This window comes from Pochonia chlamydosporia, chromosome 7 (assembly GCF_001653235.2).
Source record: "Pochonia chlamydosporia 170 chromosome 7, whole genome shotgun sequence".
NCBI classification, from domain to species: Eukaryota; Fungi; Ascomycota; class Sordariomycetes; order Hypocreales; family Clavicipitaceae; genus Pochonia; species Pochonia chlamydosporia.
Window position 1 is genome coordinate 1345581 of NC_035796.1, and position 18815 is coordinate 1364395.

The 18815-nt window shown below is 52.2% G+C and overlaps 6 protein-coding genes across 6 annotated transcripts; 3 read left to right on the plus strand and 3 right to left on the minus strand.

Moving 5' to 3' along the window:
• Positions 1–1414: 1414 nt before the first annotated feature.
• On the plus strand, positions 1415–3142 carry VFPPC_14196 (hypothetical protein; the record flags this gene model as incomplete). Its single annotated transcript, XM_018291965.1, has 1 exon — positions 1415–3142. One exon carries the CDS (start codon positions 1415–1417, stop codon positions 3140–3142), a length of 1728 nt encoding a protein of 575 aa, XP_018139731.1.
• Positions 3143–3479: 337 nt separating this feature from the next.
• VFPPC_07288 (aconitate hydratase, mitochondrial precursor) lies at positions 3480–6000 on the minus strand (the record flags this gene model as incomplete). Its single annotated transcript, XM_018286172.1, has 2 exons — positions 3480–5885; positions 5956–6000. The coding sequence occupies 2 exons, from the start codon at positions 5998–6000 to the stop codon at positions 3480–3482; spliced, it is 2451 nt and encodes an 816-aa protein (XP_018139730.1).
• Positions 6001–6465: 465 nt separating this feature from the next.
• Positions 6466–9815, minus strand: VFPPC_07289 (nuclear pore complex subunit Nup85; the record flags this gene model as incomplete). Its single annotated transcript, XM_018286173.1, has 2 exons — positions 6466–7362; positions 7419–9815. The coding sequence occupies 2 exons, from the start codon at positions 9813–9815 to the stop codon at positions 6466–6468; spliced, it is 3294 nt and encodes a 1097-aa protein (XP_018139729.1).
• A 1227-nt stretch (positions 9816–11042) lies between these two features.
• VFPPC_18103 (S-(hydroxymethyl)glutathione dehydrogenase) lies at positions 11043–12493 on the plus strand (the record flags this gene model as incomplete). The annotated part of the gene is made up of 5 exons (XM_022429759.1): positions 11043–11072; positions 11178–11298; positions 11364–11491; positions 11594–12227; positions 12273–12493. The coding sequence occupies 5 exons, from the start codon at positions 11043–11045 to the stop codon at positions 12491–12493; spliced, it is 1134 nt and encodes a 377-aa protein (XP_022285171.1).
• A 684-nt stretch (positions 12494–13177) lies between these two features.
• VFPPC_07291 (DNA repair protein Ntg1) lies at positions 13178–14439 on the plus strand (the record flags this gene model as incomplete). The annotated part of the gene is made up of 2 exons (XM_018286174.1): positions 13178–13869; positions 13932–14439. The coding sequence occupies 2 exons, from the start codon at positions 13178–13180 to the stop codon at positions 14437–14439; spliced, it is 1200 nt and encodes a 399-aa protein (XP_018139727.1).
• A 903-nt stretch (positions 14440–15342) lies between these two features.
• On the minus strand, positions 15343–15647 carry VFPPC_07292 (AN1-like zinc finger domain-containing protein; the record flags this gene model as incomplete). The annotated part of the gene is made up of 2 exons (XM_018286175.1): positions 15343–15417; positions 15504–15647. 2 exons carry the CDS (start codon positions 15645–15647, stop codon positions 15343–15345), a joined length of 219 nt encoding a protein of 72 aa, XP_018139726.1.
• Positions 15648–18815: the final 3168 nt, after the last annotated feature.

The window sequence follows — 18815 nt, forward strand, 5'->3', positions numbered from 1 at the left end:
CCAGAGCCAAGTCCATACCCAACAAAGGCTGCATGCCCATATTTGCCGTGTGTCGCCACGAGGCTGAAATCGACCCTGGTTTGACGTGGCCAAGCAGAACATCCAAACATGACGCTGGGATCCTGGCCCAGGCAATGCAGTCGACAATGGAGTGTACAGAGAACATGAATCTTGACTTTGTCAGCCAGTAGACTTGCGACTTGAAGCGGGAAGGAGCAGCCGGCCGAGAAAAGTCATTGTACAACCTACAAAGGCTCCTATGTCGACCCACTCCACTCACCGGGTATGCATCCGCCCCGCTAAGCGCCCGCCAACGAACCAGACCTGCACCAAACTTTCACAAACACGGCAGGCGCCAGCCTGTCTGACTTACCCTCTCTTTATTCGAACTATTTCGCCAAACTCCAACCCGTCAGGTCGCCAGGTCAGGACTCAGGATTCACAACCTTCAACAACATACGTCCCAGTCTTTCGGGTTACGCTGTGGTCTCGGCTCTACATACCCTAGATACGGCGCTTTGTTTATTTGCCTACCTAGGTGTTGTTTTGGCTGTTGATCAAAGACTTCCACTTTGCGCACTGCCAGTTCGACACCCAGCTCCACAACTTGCGTGTCTCATGGTTTGCCTCACTTCTCTGGCGACGACAAATTCGCTTCACCGGACCACGCCGTTCAAGCACAAGGAACACCCAGCAATTTTTACAGTCTCGAGCGACTATTATCTCTCTATTCTCTTTGGTGAGCCCAACGGTACATATTTCTCTTGTCCTTATTTCGTTTTCTTTCCTTGCAGCGAGTGATGCCACATGGTAAAAGGTCTGACCGAACGGAACCTTCTGAGTTTTGAGTCTCTGTGCTCGTGACAGCAGACCAACTCACACGACATAATGTCAGTTGAGAGTTGGATTCTTCTGGCGCCAGGTTTTGTTCGCGATAGCTTCGCAAAGGCATTTGCCCTTGAGGTGTCGCGGCAGCACACCGGCGTACATTTCGCGTCGACAATGGAGTTTTGATTCTCGTCTCTCACGAACCAAAGACCAAAGGCCGCGACCAACAACAACTACGAAGACTTTCTTTTTTCTAGTTTCAAAAGAAGGGACTCATAACCGCTGCTGTTCCATGGCTGAAGTCCAAATGAATAACTGAAAAGATCTGACGCTGTTCTCTTTTTTTCCCCTCCTTGCGTTGACTCGCCACGTTACCATCATAACTAACACGCCTACGTGTAGGACTATTTAGAAACAAGCTCATCGCCGCGGTATTCAACGGGCTTTCGCCACAAATGATTTGGCGTTACTAAGCTTGCTCCGGCACCAGGGGGACCCGTGTCAACTTCGCCTGCACGGATGCGTGGAAAATCAGTTTCTCCCACAGTGAGCCTCGCGGATGAAAGGCTGGACATGAGCGATCAATATGAACAAACCAACAACCGCGGGAATGATACCACCCTCGGCCCTACCCCCAGGCATCGCAGTCGCGGGTTCTTCGATGGGAGATGATGTGAGACCCGGAACCCAGAAGTACATGGCCAAGAGAACTCGCAGGCATCATCCAGGCACCATCAGAAAAGCTTCGGACTCACCTCTCCCCCCGCTCGCCGATATGCTATCCCATAAGCCTACAGTGATTGGAGAGGCGGCAGCAGCAGGAGAGGCTGCATTTCAACGCCCAACTCCAATCCCAATCTCCCAAACATCGCACGCTAATCCATACTATACTAGCACGCAGCCAGAGTTGCGATTTCAGAGCCAAAGTCCGCGCAACCCAACTCAGAATGGTGATTTCTGGTTTTCGAGCACTTCACGGAGTCATTCCCAAGGACTACCCCAACTAGAACGCCGAACATCTGCAATTTCAAGTGATGCCCGACAGGAATTCAACCCACGGACAATGGGTGCTGGAAATAGTGCCCATGATAACCTGTACGCATGCGCACCTGTCATGAAGAAACCCAGGCTGGAAAATGGAGCCTCGGTGGAAGGCTCGCCAGGCAAGGCGTCGCGGTCACCTTCAACAACAGTACCGAGGAGCCAACCTCCGCCAAGAAACTTCACTTGGAACGGCCACACTGAAGATGGTGGTCCAGTTTGTATTGACTTGACCAAAGATGCTCCAGGCCCGGAATCAAGTCCCGATAAGGGCGCCAAGGGTGGAAACGAAGCTAAATCCAAACAAACTGAACCCGGAAATCCAATCACGTCTAGAGGAGGGGACACAGGTGCCGCAACAATTGGCTTGCCTACTAATCACCAAATACATCAACAATCTCCCTCACCGGCAAGGGCGTCATCCGTGTTGCAACCTCCGCCGCATACTCATGCCACGTTCGTCCCACAGAGCCCTCACACACCAGACAAGAGACAGAAGCTCCTCAACGGGTCTTCAAAGACTGTAAATGGAGCTCAACAGCCCCAAAACAAGCCGCGTTCTCCGGCATCCGCCAAGATTTCAGCCGACCTGACCCAAAACCAAGAGACTGGCAAAAAACACAGCCGGTCTAGCACTTATTTATCTACAGACGGCGGTACAACCACATCCCTAAATGCAGTGTTTCAAAAGACTGTCAAATCAGCTCAATTCGACTCGTCTGCGTTTGACACAGCCATATACAAGCAGCTTGGGGCGGTACATGCTCCAGCAGGGGTGACAGTTGCTCCACACCTCCCAAACTATACTCCAAGAGAGTCTCAGAGGCGGTACATACATGCCAATCCGGCAATTCACGGCATGCACAATCGACCTGACGTGTGGTACGCCAGAAAAGCCCAGGAGATACAGGATCGTGGCGGCCGCAAGTTTTGGTTCGGCAAAGTTGCAGCACGCCTTCGCTGGTTGAAGAGCAAGCGGGCTGGATCTGCCAAAGCAAAACCGGATGAAAATGCTTTACCAGAACGGTCTGACCCCGAGCCACGAACCTACAACCGACCACTCGACTTTGGCGACGTGCCCGAGTCCCAACTACCCGAGGACGTACAGCAGAATGAAGATTGGCTAAAGGCTTGCGCGTGGTTCAGGCAGCAACAAAATATGCGAGAAATACGACTCCGCGAATCTAAAAGATGCGAGCAAGAAGCTAATGAGTACTACAAGATCATTTCGCAAGGGGGTCTTCCCAACTTGGGATCAGATGTGGGCAAGTGAGTAGGAACAGTGTCTGGTGCATGACGGAACGGAGTTGAATGGCGGCATTGGCTTTTCGATGGCGTTTGGAATATACCCATTTGAGATATCGGTCTTTATGTTGATGAATATCATGATCGTGGCGACCTTGAAGCCGGGATAGATGATTGACACAGTTGGAAGAATATAGGAATATATGCACGTGCCAATTACGTAACGCTTCATGTAAAATTGATCCAATCCATTGAACATTCTATGTATCTTTTTAGGATATCCAGTGTCCCATACGCCATGAAACGAAACAAACACAGCACGCCACAATAAACATGTGGATATGCTCACTTCCCAAAGGTTCCGTTCAAATTCCCTTTGAAAGCAAGTTCAACGCACTACCAGCCAAAATAAACCCAGCCTGATCCCTAGTAACAGCATGGTTAGTTGGGATGAGAATCTCCTCGCCAGTGCTCTTCTTCACTTTAAGCTGCACATCGCCCTTGCCCTCATTCTTCAACATGTCATACAAGCCCACCGTGCTGACTTCATCCCCCGCAGCAATCTTATCGTAGTCGGCTTCGTTGGCAAACGTCAACGGCACAACACCCTGCTTCTTCAGATTCGTCTCGTGGATTCGAGCAAAGCTCTTGGTGAGAACGACCCTTGCGCCAAGATACCGCGGCTGCAGGGCGGCGTGTTCTCGCGCCGAGCCCTCGCCGTAGTTGTGCTCTGCGACGACGAGCCATTCCTGGCCGCGGGTCTTCCAGAGCTCTGCGAGTTCGGGGATGGTGTGCTTGGAGCCGTCGAGGTCGTAGGCGGCGTTGACTTCGCCCGTCTCGGCGTTGATGGCTGTGTTGAGCGTGTTGGTGGAGATGTTAGGGAGGTGGCCCTTGTATTTGAGCCAGGGGCCGGCGGCGGAGATGGTGTCGGTGGTGCATTTGCCGGTTACTTTGACGAGGACTTTGAGGCCGCTGAGGTCGGACTGCGGGAAGGCGGGGAAGGGCTCGAGGAAGGCGAGGCGTTCGGAGGTCGGGGAGATGGCGACCTTGACGGAGGGATCGGCTTCTTGGGAGAGGACGCCGAGAGAGGGGACGCCGGATTCAAAGGGGGTTTGGGGACCTTCGAGGCCGTGGGGCGGGGAGAACTTGAAGTCCTTGCCGGATGGGGTCTTGAGGGTGTCGGTGACGGGGTTGAAGGTAGTTGAGCCGGCAAAGGCCATGGCGGTAACGATTTCAGGCGAGGCGAGGAAGTTCATGGTTTCGGGGTTGCCGTCATTGCGGCCGCGGAAGTTGCGGTTGTATGACGATAGGATGGCATTGGAGGTTCCCTTTTCGACGCCGTCTTGTCGCTTCCACTGGCCGATGCAGGGACCGCAGGCGTTGGATAGCAAGATGCCGCCGGCGCCTTCGAAAGTCTCCAACGTTCCGTCACGTTCTAGAGTGGCGCGAATCTGTTCGCTGCCGGGGGTGATGTAGAAATCGGCAGCGGGCTTGAGTCCTGCCTCGGCGGCTTCCTTGAGCAAGCTCTCCACGCGGGTCATATCCTCGTACGAGCTGTTGGTGCAGCTGCCAATCAGGCCGGCTGATAACTTCTCGGGCCACTGCTGGTCCTTGACGGTATCCTTGAACTTGCTGAGCGGAGTGGCGAGATCTGGGGTAAAGGGACCGTTGATGTGAGGCTCCAGCTCAGACAGGTTGATCTTGATAACGCGGTCATATTCAGCGCCTGCGTCAGCCTTGAACTGGAAGCGAGCGTCCTCAGGAGCTCCAGGATCAGGGAAGCTCTGCAGGGCATTGACGTTCTCGACAGCCTGCGCACGACGAGTAGCCTGGAGGTACCGAGCAGAAGCCTGCGTGTACGGGAAGATTGAAGTAGTGGCGCCAACCTCAGCTCCCATGTTGCAAATCGTCGACTGGCCCGTCAAGCTCAACGTCTCAACACCCTCGCCAAAGTACTCAATGATGGAGCCCGTTCCACCACGAACCGTCAACTCGCCCGCCAACCTCAATATCACATCCTTCGGCGACGCCCAATCCCCAAGTTTGCCAGTCAACTCGACGCCAAGAATCTTGGGAGCCTTCAGTTCCCAGGGCGCGCCGACCAACGCCTCCACGGCATCAGCACCACCAACACCAATCGTCACGGTACACAAACCACCCGCATTAGGCGAGTGGCTATCCGTCCCCAGCATCATCAACCCCGGCAACGCATAATTCTCCAGCACAGTCTGGTGGATGATTCCCGCGCCAGGCGGCCAAAAGTCCATGCCATACTTCTTGGCAGCGCTCTCCAAAAAATCAAACACCTCCTTGTTCGCGGCGATGCCAGCCTCGAGATCATCCCCCGCGCCCTTGGAGCCCACGATCAAATGGTCGCAGTGGATGCTGGCCGGGATGGCAGGCCGCTCAAGATTGCACGACATGAATTGCAGCAGGGCCATCTGCGCAGACGCATCCTGCATGTTGACACGGTCCGGCTTCAGACGCAGGTTGGCATTGCCGCGGATGTCACGCCCATTGGACGTGTTGGTCAGCAGACTCTCCTCCACGTTGTCGAGGTGGCTGTATAGGATCTTTTCGGCGAGCGTGAGACGCTGCGAGCCGAGGACCTTTCGAACATCGGTGTACTTGGTGAAGAGCTTCTCGTAGGTGGGCGGGAGGGACTTGACGCTCGAAAATTGTCGACGTTGGGTGAGCAGTGATGTTGAGGTTGAGGCTGTTGATGCATGTGCTCCGGAGCCGGAGGTGCGGGCTGCACGACGCAAGAGGGTCTGCAGAGATGAAAAAGTCAGTTATTGATTGGAAAATATGTACAGAGGTTCCTGGATCTATGGTTCGTACCGTCATGGCACCGCCTGAGCGACTGGCCAATTCAATTGGGGCCATAGTTAACACCTCGACAATGTTGCGTGTCCAAGACTCAACATTTAAAGGTGTGAGAGTGACTGTATCCTCGGTGTTCTGGGGGAAGTGGGGAGGAAATTTTTTGGGACAAGATTGAATTGAGCTGGACTTTACTTCAGCTCAATTGTCAATTGGCGCCATCGGATTGGACTTTGCGAATGCCTGTGGCTTTCTATGTGGATCACGCAATCATTCCCATCACATCTCATTTGAATGCATGCATAGCGGGCGCCAAATATTACAACGTCAGTACCAATTATTGATTGCTATATGAAACATCACTGCATTCGCCGAGAAAGGTCCCGAAATGGTGGCGAAATCGAAAGCTGTGCTATTCTTTACGCTCTATCCTACAAGCAACTCCGATGCTGCACTATCCCAGTGGCAAACTTGACCATCCCCATATGTTAAAACCGACACGAATTATTTTACCCCTTCCCAATATCATCAATATACAGCAACTCCGTCCGCGTCCTCCAACCAAAGCGAGGCAAGGTCCCTGGACAGTCCTAGTCGCAGCTTTCGGAGCACATCCTCGCCCTTGGTCGACACATGCCATCCCTTCCTCCAGTCCCAGCCCCGAGTGATCTTGCCGCCAGCCACTGTCGACTTGTGCATGTGGCTGACCAGCATTGAGCTCCCACTCATCACATAGCTGCTCGCACCTAGTGATGCCGTAGATTTCTTCATGAGGTCCGCGGGAGTGGACCCCTTCAGGCCCTGGCCTGATGAGAGAACCAAATCGAAGAAGGATTCGCAAGACTCGTAAACCCGGGATCCTACAGCTTGTACGTCTTCCACGGCCTTGAGCAGAATCTCAATCTGGTCAAGAGACACAACTGATGGCGTCTGATTGATGAAGACGGTGGCCTCGCCGAGTAGGGCTAGCAAAAAGTCTTCGCTCACAACTGCATCCCGCGTCTCATCGTATAATCCTCCTCGAATATTATCGTCCGAACTAGAAATGACAACCATTAAAGCAATTCCAGCCTGCTTCTTCAGCGTCTTCGCTTTTGTATTTGAAATCTCCTCCGGTCGTAGTTCGTCACGGAGTTCGTAAAACTTTCGCAAGGTTGCGTAGCCACTGAGCATGCGCCCCAACAGCTGTGCAGCCTCTAAATCTTGCTTCGCACGAGCCTCCAGTGTCTCTGTTCTCTTGCGAAGTAAGTTCTTGAGGTCGTCATCCAGGTCCTTCTCAGGCGGGAAAGCCGACGACTGAATCAGTGAATATGAAATGAGAAGATTCAACACCTCTCGAACCCTGTCTCGCCGATGTGACAAGGCGTAGTACCACAGTGCCTCGCCAAATCTGTGTGATTCCTTGGATAAGATATCGGCAAAGGTCTGTGTATCGTTTGATTAGTTATAGGGTCTTCACGTAGGGGAAGGAGTAAACAAACCTCTGCAGTCTCCTCGGCATACGTAATCATGCCCAGATCATTCAATATTCTCCACATCCGGTCAACTGTTGTGCTGGAATTCTCGTCTAGTGTGGCAAGCAAATCTCTCAGGAGCTCTCCAACAGTCTCCTCCGACTTCTGTGGCAGGTCCATTCTACCAAGCACCTGAATGGCCATTTCCCACCCATCTCTTTGGGCAGAAAGATGCTCAATTCCAGCCAATTCTCGCGCGTATAACACCAGAGTAGTATCTTTTATTCCTTCCAACTCATCAGTCGACGGTGGGACTACTCCAAGCAAAGCAAGATCGTCCATGTCCAAGGTATCCATCGGCAAAGGCTTTGCGATTTCCGTCGGCGGTAGCCACTCGCCAAGTGAGGCAATCTCGGCTACAGATGAGGCTACAGGAAGCGACCAAATCCTCAGCAGGCCAATGACACCATCCACATTGCCTTCGAAGCACGAGGCAATGGCAACTTCAACGGGGTTCACAGGATTCGGGCTCATGTCTGACTGGAGAACCAAGCGAAATGCGGAGCCTAGGCGCTCAAAATAGTCTGACGAGGCTCCAAATTGTGATCCAATCGACGCTCGAAAGCCTCGAGACTGAGCCAACCTCAAACTCTTGTGATGCTGACTGCCATCATCCCACCAACCAAATAACCCAACTGTCGCCTCACACCAGTCCTGGGCAGTCTCTAAAATAGATTCATGGTTTCCAAGAACGATGCCGTAAACAATTTGCAGGTTTTCATACACGTCCCAGGGGATCTGGCTCGATGCCTTTCGTGCCATTGTTGACATGGACTGTGGCTCTGGCGAGTAGGTGTCGTCCATGGGCCCCGTCAGTCGTGTTTCACGGCCCTCTGCAAAAAGAGTAAGCCTGTCCAGGGATCCACGAGCCTGGACACGGAACAGAGTCCAGCTGCTGTTCCAGATATCCCAGTCTCCGGCCATGGCTGGGCATTTCTCCAGCATGTCGCAGGTGGCTTCCGCAAAGCGTCGAACGTTTTCCAAGGCTTTGCCGGTGTACGCCTTGTCGCCCCTTGGCCCTCTTCGAACATGCTCCCAGCCAGCATTCTTCAAAAGCTGAGATGCACCGCTGACGTCGCCTCTGAGCAAAGCGTTTCGAAGGGTCTGCCAATAAAGGCTATGGCAAGCCGGTCCCGGTTTATAGCGACTTATTTCTCGAATTTGGTCGGGATACAAGTTGTGGCTAGCCTGTTGCCAATCGAAGAGAACTTCAGGCAGGGGAGGCGTCTTCTCATTTTCCGTGTCACTGTCGAATCTAGTGTGATGCATGCGCAGAATCAAATGAGCGACATAGGCTGCCCTTTCGAAAGGTTCTGCGTCAGTTCCTGGCCCAATCGTTGCAAAGTCCTCTCCTTCAGGTTGCGGCAAGTCTTCGACGTAGTCATTCCAGAGCTTGACTAGCCGGTATGTAATGTTGGCTAATGAGTTATCCATCTTCTCTGCATCGTCCACAGCGCCGATTCCCTCATCGTAGAGGCGGCAGACGAGGTCCTCTGTCTTTAGGATCAAATCAGGTTTCTCGGATATTCTCGCGGCGTCTTGCTGGGTGTAAATATCTCTAGCAATAGTCGAAAACTGGAATTCTCTGTTTCGCATAGAGCCGCCAAGTCGTGCAGATGATCGTCGGAAAATATCTTCGGCTTCCTTGCGAACTCTGTCTGTTGCCGCCGGGGTATTCAACATCATCAAGTCGTCTCCTTCTCCAATAATGGGTTGCCCGTATGGCCGGTCGTCGTGTCGCATATTGAGAAACAAATCTCCCTCTTCAGAGCCCTCCTCGGACATTTCCTCATCCTCTGATTCATCTTCTTCACCCTCAGCATCTTCGTCACCTTCTATATCCTCGTCAATGTACCGTTGGATCTCAGCCTCGATGTCGTCGCCTTCAGCATCTTCGTCGTCGTCGTCGTCGCCGTGACGCGAGAAGGCGCTAGATTTTCGAAACAAGCTATGTGGTGGCAGCTCATCCTCACCCTCAGCATCCTCATCTTCTTCATCGCTGATGCTGTATTGCTGGCTGAGGTTAGAAGGTTGCCGTTGAGTTCCTCTGATGGAGTGCCCCAGCGGTGCACTAGAGGGTTCAGGGCGACCAAACAGATTTCTCCCTGGTGCACCTTGTGATTGACTGCCAGCGAAGCCAAAGGGCTTGCTACTTGTGTTTACACCTCGCATGATTGAACTGCCGAGATAAGATTCTGATGGGGCGCCTGCAGGTGTGAAGGAGGCTTGTGACGAGGGAGGAGGTCCCGCTGGTGTGGTTGAGGGATTATCCCCCAGGAATGAGAAGGTCATTCCATTCTTCGATTTCTTATCCGGGGTAGATGGCGCGGGGCTGGAATCGGGAACCATGAATCGATGCGCCATTGCGACGGTTTTGTTGCGACAGCTTGTCGACAATTAAATGTCCTGAGGAAGCTAAAGATGAGGTAGTAGGTGGAAAGTCTCCCACACGCTCAGTGGTTAAATTCAGGCGGTCATGTATCGTGTCGTGTTTGCAAATGAAATGAATGGCTGCTGCAGAGTTGCACAACAATTTGATGCAATCTTGGTGTAGTATTGAAGAGCTTCCAAGACGCGCTCCGTATATTTTTTGGAGCTCCATCACTTTGCAAGAGCGGGCCGTAATTTAGCCGAGCGGATCGTGGAAGCCATGGCAACAGTGCTCTCTTGATGCCCAACCAGCAATGTGGTTTGACTTGAGATAGAAGCATAATTCACGAATAATTTTTTTGCAGTTTACGTCATCTTGATTATTGAACAGCATGATGTTTTTTTTTTTCCTCGTTTCAAAGAGATGAGTCAAATTTGGTTGCTATCACATCTGTAAGGCTGCTCTTTGCAAGATAAACTAGTTCTCCACAGCCAGCTTTCAAAGAAGCCTTCTAGTGACAAATGCAACTTCATCAGGTACCGGGAAAGATTACTTCTTTGGGTCAAAATAGGATTTAAAACGACGAGGGTACTTACACACCATCAAAACGCGGGGCCTATCAATGTCACAGCTCAGAGTTGCCGCAGATCTGCCTCCAGGGCGATGTCGGGATATGTTCGGGGTCCGGAATCTCACATAGACGCCACGCTCCAGAACCATGCAGCTTGACGCGCTATCCTGGACACAAGCACACGGACAGTGAGCCTATGTGAAAGAATTGGCCAATTTAGAAGCCTTGGTGCATCCGTAAACGGAGATGGAGCAGCAGCAAGAAACGCGGAGTTAAGCAACAGCCACACATTTGCTGGGCGGTTGACTGTTTGCGCCAGACACCAGCTCCAGTCAGAGTGGGCATTGACTCCATATTAAATACTGCCAGAAACAGACGCCCAGACAAGACGAGACTTATCCTCTGCGCTCTCCAGTGCTGTCAGGTGAGTTCCGCGCGGGGTAGCTAACGGCGCTGTTCGGCGTGTCGGCATCTGAGAAACAGTGTCGTCAGACATTCGACTCCAACCAGACTTTAAAGCTATTCTACCTCCACACATTCACGCTTCTTTGTCAACACCGATTGATGCTCCACGAACTTGGCCAGTCTGCTGAATCCGTTACATCTTCGTAAATCTACAACTGTCGACCCGGAACTCACGACATTCAAAATGGCGGATACTGTTGGAAAGGTGCGTACAGCTCGATAATCAAAGACACCAGCAGCGAAACCCCTCCATAAGCCCCACCATCTTTCTCTCAGCGCTCTGTGAAGCAGAAACATTGACCATACCATTGAGCTACAGACCATTACCTGCAAGGCCGCCGTAGCGTGGGAGGCAGGCAAGGAGCTTTCTATTGAGGATGTTGAAGTTGCTCCTCCCAAGGCTCATGAGGTCCGAATCCAAATCTACTACACTGGCGTTTGCCACACAGGTTGGGCTCCCATGCCTACAGAACGAGCTTCCTCTCTGCTAACAATAGGAAAAAAGACGCATACACTCTCTCTGGAAAGGACCCCGAGGGAGCTTTCCCCATCGTTTTGGGACACGAGGGTGCTGGTATTGTCGAGTCTGTCGGCGAGGGTGTCACCAATGTAAAGCCTGGTGACCATGTGGTCGCTCTTTAGTACGCAGATTCGCCTTGCAAAACGTGTGCATCAAGTCCCGCCGTCGTGGTTACTAACTGCTTTTCTCCTCTGTGCAGCACTCCCGAATGCAAGGAATGTAAATTCTGCAAGTCCGGAAAGACCAATCTTTGCGGCAAGATCCGAGCAACCCAAGGCAAAGGAGTGATGCCCGACGGCACCTCCCGATTCAAGTGCAAGGGCAAGGATCTGCTCCATTTCATGGGCACGTCGACTTTCTCTCAATATACCGTCGTTGCCGATATCTCGGTTGTCGCCGTCCAGCCCGAGGCTCCCATGGACCGTACCTGTCTGCTCGGATGTGGCATCACCACCGGCTACGGTGCTGCCCGTGTCACTGCCAACGTTGAGGAGGGCTCCAACATTGCCGTCTTCGGTGCCGGCTGTGTTGGTCTGTCGGTTGTACAGGGTGCCGTGGTCAACAAGGCCGGCAAGATCATTGTTGTTGATGTGAACCCTTCAAAGGAGGAGTGGGCAAAGAAGTTCGGTGCCACCGACTTTGTCAACCCCAATGACTTGAAGGGCCAGACCATCGTTGAGAAGCTGGTTGAGATGACGGATGGTGGCTGCGACTACACTTTCGACTGCACGGGTAACGTCAGCGTCATGAGAGCTGCTCTCGAGGCTTGCCACAAGGGTTGGGGCGAGAGCATCATCATTGGTGTTGCCGCTGCTGGACAGGAGATTGCTACCCGACGTAAGTTTGTGTGCCCATCCACGCGTAGAGCGCAAGTTTGCTAACGGAGTGATTCAGCATTCCAACTTGTTACCGGACGAGTATGGAAGGGATGTGCTTTTGGTGGCATCAAAGGCCGCTCTCAACTCCCTGGCCTGGTCAGCGACTACATGAGTGGTGCTCTGAAGGTGGATGAATTCATCACCCACCGCAAGACGCTAAACGAGATGAACTCTGCCTTTGAATCCATGAAGAGCGGAGACTGCATCCGTGCTGTTGTCGACATGAGAAAGTTGTAAATTGGCTGGCCATGCCATGATTTCACAAAAGTGGATTTATGATGAGATGTTCAAGTATGCTGGTATGAGTCTGGAGTTGTAACATTCAGAGGAATGGCCTTGGGAGTCTGGACTGGAGGGGCGGGGAAGCACTGGTAATATACAGGTCTTCCACGGATTAGATTGGAACCCTGATGGCCTTGTGTACATCATAGTAATGCCAACACATTCACGTAGTGTCACGGATTAAACCATAAGCGCCGTGTGAAGTAAAATCCCTTGGACGTGCAGCAATATTGGTACGACGGTTGCACATCATCTCAGAACTTCGAGGCTGCATACATACATTGGTACGGGAAATCTACCCTGGACATCCTCACTTGGAGGAGGCGAGTGTCACATTCCCTCAAATGAGGGAGATTAATTGAGTATGTATATCTTCAAATTAAGCTTTGTACGGATTTTATTTTAAATTTCATATCCTATTTTTATCGATTTTCCTCCTACTTAACTTTTTTGAGCAAAGTTCGACTGCAGTATGTCATCTGATATTGGCACTGCGGCTAGAGTAGTACTCCAACCAACCACAGCCCTCCAATTAATTCACCATTCATCAGCATCAGAATGGCGCGTCGCGTCCACCACTAAATTTACTTTCACATTCACAAGCATCTCACATCATTGCCCTCAAGGCCAGCCAAGGCAATGCGGTCCTCACGATTATCAAAAGACACCTCCAAAATATTTGACCGCATATCCGCCGCCCGAGCATCCCCTCCACGCCGCACAACACGATCCCTCTCACGATTCGCCTACACATCAGCCTCCTCAACGTCCTCGCCGCAAAATGGCTACCAAACTCCCGATATAGAAGACAGCATTAGCCCGCCTCCGAAGCGGCGCCGACGCGCATCCACAGACTCGCCCGTAAAGCCCATCAAAGCCGAACTGCTCGACGAATCCATATCCTCAATACCGTCGCCACCTGCGAAACGACGAGCTCGGAAACCAGCAAAGAAGACAACGGACCCTTCGACCGGCGAAGAGAAGATATCCCCGCCATCAGATTGGGAAGAAATGTACAATGTAGTCAAGAAGATGCGATTACCTGGCGGTGTAGCCCACGGCGCAGCCGTAGACACAATGGGCTGCGAAAGGCTCGCGGACAAGAAGGCTTCACCCAAGGACCAACGCTTCCACACACTTATAGCGCTGATGTTGTCGAGTCAGACAAAAGACACAGTCAATGCCGTGGCTATGCAGAAGCTGAAGACTGAGTTGCCGCCATATAAGCCTGGAGCACCAGTAGGCTTAAACCTGGATAATGTGCTAGCGGTGGATGCAAACCTGTTGAATCAGTTGATCTGGGCGGTTGGATTCCACAACAACAAGACAAAGTATGTTTTTACATATCCCACTGGCAAAGCTATTCGCAAAGGTCACAAGCTAACGATACTAGGTACATTAAGCAAACCGCCGTCATCCTACGAGATAAGTGGAACAGCGACATCCCCGACACCATCGACGGCTTGACTTCGCTCCCCGGAGTCGGCCCCAAAATGGCCTACCTCTGCCTCTCGGCCGCGTGGGACCGCACAGAAGGCATAGGCGTCGACGTACACGTCCACCGGATCACGAACCTATGGGGATGGAACAAGACCAAGAATCCAGAAGAGACGCGGCTGGCTCTGCAATCGTGGCTACCGAGGGATAAGTGGCGCGAAATAAACTGGCTGCTCGTCGGGTTCGGACAGGCGGTTTGTCTGCCTGTAGGGAGAAAGTGCGGCGATTGCGACTTGGGATTGAGCGGGTTGTGTAAAGCCGCGGAGAGGAAAAAGGTGCTCGAGGGGCGGAGGATAAAGGAAGAGGTCAAGGTTGAGGAGGATGGATCGGTGCTGAAAAAGGAGGAAGTTGTAGAGGAAGTGAGGGTGAAGGAAGAGGCAGCGAATGAGAAAGCACCGGGCTGAGAATTTCGAGGGACGAGACAACAAGTCCTAGACGATGGAAAAGTACCTACCTACCTAGCTAGGTAGGTAGATAGGTACTTGACTGCCTGGCGATGCTTGAGGCCCTACCAGGCAGGCTTATGCTGGTCACCATTGAGAGGCAGACGTGTGGCGGTCTGCACACTAGCGCTGGCCTGCATTTGATGCTGCCGACTAGCGGACTGGAACATTGGTATTTTTGATGCATGAATGCCCTACGTGATGAGGGATGCGGAACCCAAGAACTGGAAATGTGGCCACTTAGACTACCACTATCGGAGCAAAAGTGAGTTGTGACCAGAATTGCATCACGACATCGGGCTGCCAAGATCACTTATGGACTTTATCTGGTGCATTGGCAATTTGCGTGGAAGAGATGGAGCCGGGGCTGTCCTGTGACAGGAAATGAAGGGAGCGCTGAAACGTAACAAGGGAGTCTGGTGGAACATCAACTTCAAGCACATCAAATCCACAGACCACTGCAAAGATGCAATTCAATACAATATACGGAGTAGAGTGAGGGAAAATTATCTCTTTATTTCAAGTGTATAAATATCAAAATGTAAAACCATTTGGCCGTAAAGCCACGACAACAATATTGATATCCGGAACGCCGCGCGACAGTTTACATCTGTCCGTGTCCAATAAGTAGAATACAATGGTGGGCCGTTACGCCTCTAATTCCCCAGGGACCACGCCACCAGCTTAAAATCGCTCGAAACAAAAATGTCGTATAATCATGTTTCATGAAATAGAAGAAGAGTACGGGACGGTTCTCGTCGATGAGGAGCTTTGTCCGGGTCGGATTTGACTTTCCATGGCAGCTTCGAAGCTTCTTGGCAATGGCCGGACTTGGTACGGTGCTAGAGTCATGTGCTGCCCCAGTTAAACGCCACGGATGACCTGCGTCCTCTCCGATTCCAACTGTGCAGCGTTACGCTCGTGTGACTGTTTCTTGCACTGGAAAAGTAAAAGCAAACAAGTCAGTATTCGTTATCAGACAATTAAAGGGTGAGGGTTCAGCATAAATGTTGGAGTTGACTCACGTCCTCAAGTCCACTGCACTTGTGGTCCTCTAACAGGCGATGCTTGCCACAGAAGTGACCATTGCAGAAGCCACAGTCGCCAAAGATACGTTGGACTGGCTCTCGGCAATCCTTGGCACCGCATCGAATCTTCTTTCCGGGCATGATGAACGGCGTATGTATAGCAGCTGTTGCGTTGATACGGGGTAGATGTCGTAGCTTGGAGATGCTTGATTGATCCGCCGAGTACGGAGACGACGGCTCGGGCAAACGAGAAGGACGCCAACGATAGGACTCTAAACGAATGTAGAGTTGATGAAGGAAGAAGAGTTTGGTTATTCGAAGAGAGACAGGCAAGAGAGAAGTTCTCGGTCACAAAAGTAGAGGATTATGACAAACGGAGGGAGAGATTACAAACCAGGCTGATGGCAAACTGCGTCAGCGGATGGGCTCCTTTATAGGGAAGGCTGAGAGAAAGCGCTAGACGGGGAGCGATGAATCAAGAAGAGACAAGCCGGGAGCATTTGAGGCGCACGCCCCCCCGGCAGAGGAGTGTGGTTCCAGATAGTCCACTTTTGTAGTGGAGATGCCGGGTCGGTTGGTTCGCCTCCCGTTACGAGCTTGAGGTTGAACGGTAAAACGGGATGAACATTTGTTGACTGGCCGATGGAATTGTATTGCATTGCACAGATATTGACCTGCCTGCCTCGGTGTTGGCAGTTTGTCCCATAGATATTCACGTCAGCATAGAGCGGCTCGCGTTGGAAAAAGATCAAAGCATGGCGATGAAACAGGCATGTCGACTCGACTCGTGCGTTTTTGTCCATGCAACCGGAGCCATGAATGAGTGTACGGCTTGTGGCACACATTCGAACAGCTTGGAACAACCGGAGACGACGAAACCCTGGGGACAATGAGCCAATTGATCACACAAAGAACGGAGGAACAGTGATGTCTCGGTTAACGAAGCAATTAAGGCCGCATAGCTCGAGCTCCAAGTGAGGCAAAGCAAAGTGTGGACGATGTCTGGCACCAGACCGTCTGGTACTTACTCCAGTCAAGTCTGATTCATAAAGTACCCAGGTACTCCATGCTTGTGCAATAAAAGCAATATTTGCGGAAGGCACGAGGCTGCTGTCCCAAACCGCCTGCCGCTGCGAGGGGTCGCAACCCAGGGCAAGCGCACGACAACGACACTCGAACCAAGTCGTCAATTTCACCAATTGCAACCAAAAACCCTGCTCATTCCGGGCGAATTGCATCCATTAATTCTTTTCCCTCCTCTGCTTCCGTGGCCATCCTTGCACCAGTCGATCCCATCCAGAACGGCACAAGTCATGGCGGACGGGATAAATCTACGACCAGACTGTCCTCCGCCACTTGTTGGTCGTATGAGGCCGTCCCAAGGAGTCAAGGACCAGACATGGAGAAAAGCAGGGACCTCCGAAAGCGGTGGCAGTCAAGTCATCCGTGGTGACGTCGTGGCGCTGGGGCTGGTCTGGCCTCACAAGACGTGACTTGCTGCCATGGATAAGCCATGAAGCTGTTGGGGCGTGTCTCTTCCAAACGTTGGTCCATCAATTTCAGCCGGCTCACCAGACATAGCGCCTGCTCCAGGCCGGCCCAGCGCCAATAACGCCTTCCTGCTTCAGTATTGTTACCTCCGTCCGCCTCCACATGATGGTGTCGATGCCGTCTGGTCCCGGTCTGGTCCCGCTGAGACTCATGATGGCAAGAACACGTCAAGGCGAACTGGCAGCAACTGAAAGGCAATCAGCTGCAGGTGTGTGGTGACGGCCACATTACGTGGTGGTACGAACAGAGTGTTTTGCTTACATAGAAACATCACCTTTAAAGACGATTGCATTCGCCAGGACTCCTTGCACGCACGAGTGGTACACCTTGCGATCGTCGAGGCTGGCGCCATGTCTTGATTGACTCTCAACGAGTTCGCTTCCCCCGCCCGCCTCTCAACCGTGGCGGTCACTGACTTGAGAGCGTTAAATACTTGGCGAAACATGGACACAGTCTTCCACCGCTTGTCCGCCAGCTCAGCTTCACCGTAACAAGTGGCCAGGGTAGTAGATGACCTGGGAAGTCACTTTCTGTTGATTAGAGGCGCCGTAGCCGCCTTGGGCCTTGCTTTTGTTTGCTATATTGGGCTTGCAATATCGCAGCACTTGGGCCGAAAGATATGTGGCAGCCTGCACCAACAGACAACAGCACATATCTCAACGGCTGCGGGAGATACCTGGCGCCTTGTGTCTGGTGTTTGGCATCTGGCGAGGCGAACGGCAGGCTTGTTTGACTGAATGCCAGCGTGAGTTCGAGCAGAGGGGTGTACAAACAGGGCGTGTGTCTGCACATGCAAGGCCAGAGCTTTGCGGTCCCAGTAGATTGCCGCTCGACTTTCTTCTTCAATTGTTCAATGCCCAGTCAAGATTACATTTTAGCGCCTTGGTGGCTTCTGCATGCCCCAGATACATGCATGAAGGGGATTTGAGCTTTCTACCCCCGGTTCCAATGGTCAGATGGTCCCGAATTGCATTTGCTGGCCTTTTCAATCCTGCTGGTCGGTGAAAATGACAATGCACTCATGGCAGGTAAACGTCGCGCGTGCGACTTACTCTCAATCTCGAAAGATAGTCTCCGATGGGACGCACCGACGACCCCGTATCCTCAGTTCAGGCTGTGCCGGGAGCGAGATCTCCCAACAGCGAAGGGAAAGTAGTCACCTGAGCATCTGGCTAACCTTCTCACCGTGCTTTGGACCATTGAATCCACCGGAGACCTCGAATGACTGTACATTGCAGCGTCATCTACCATGCTGAGACGGCATTTTGTGTTCTTTGATGAAGCTCTGTCCTATAGTGGCGGCACTCGTCAATGAATCTCGCGGATTGACGGCTGAGGCCATGCGCCTAATGCTAAGACCTTTACTTCGTTTTCCCTCATATCCTGTCTGGTCTGGGTTGTTGTCAAGGTTGGTCGTCCTGCATACCACTGGACGGGTCAACTGCCACACTTTTGAGTCCGGAGTAACGCCTGCTCAGCTGCACAGGCCCCGGATCAGGACGGCCTGTAGTTACGGAGTACATGTACGCTGCTCCCGACTGGCGGATAGCCGGGCCAATATGACTTGGCCAGCTCAGACCAATGCTGCCAGATTCTTCGTTCAACCATGTTGAAGCTTTACGGTATTAATGCAATGCATCTCCAGTCTTGACTTCGTTGGACCCAATAGATGACAGAGCTATATAATCCTACCAAGGACCTAGCACACACCGAACTAGAGTTCAACAGTGATTTGTCGTTTCCTGCGGCATCTTTTCT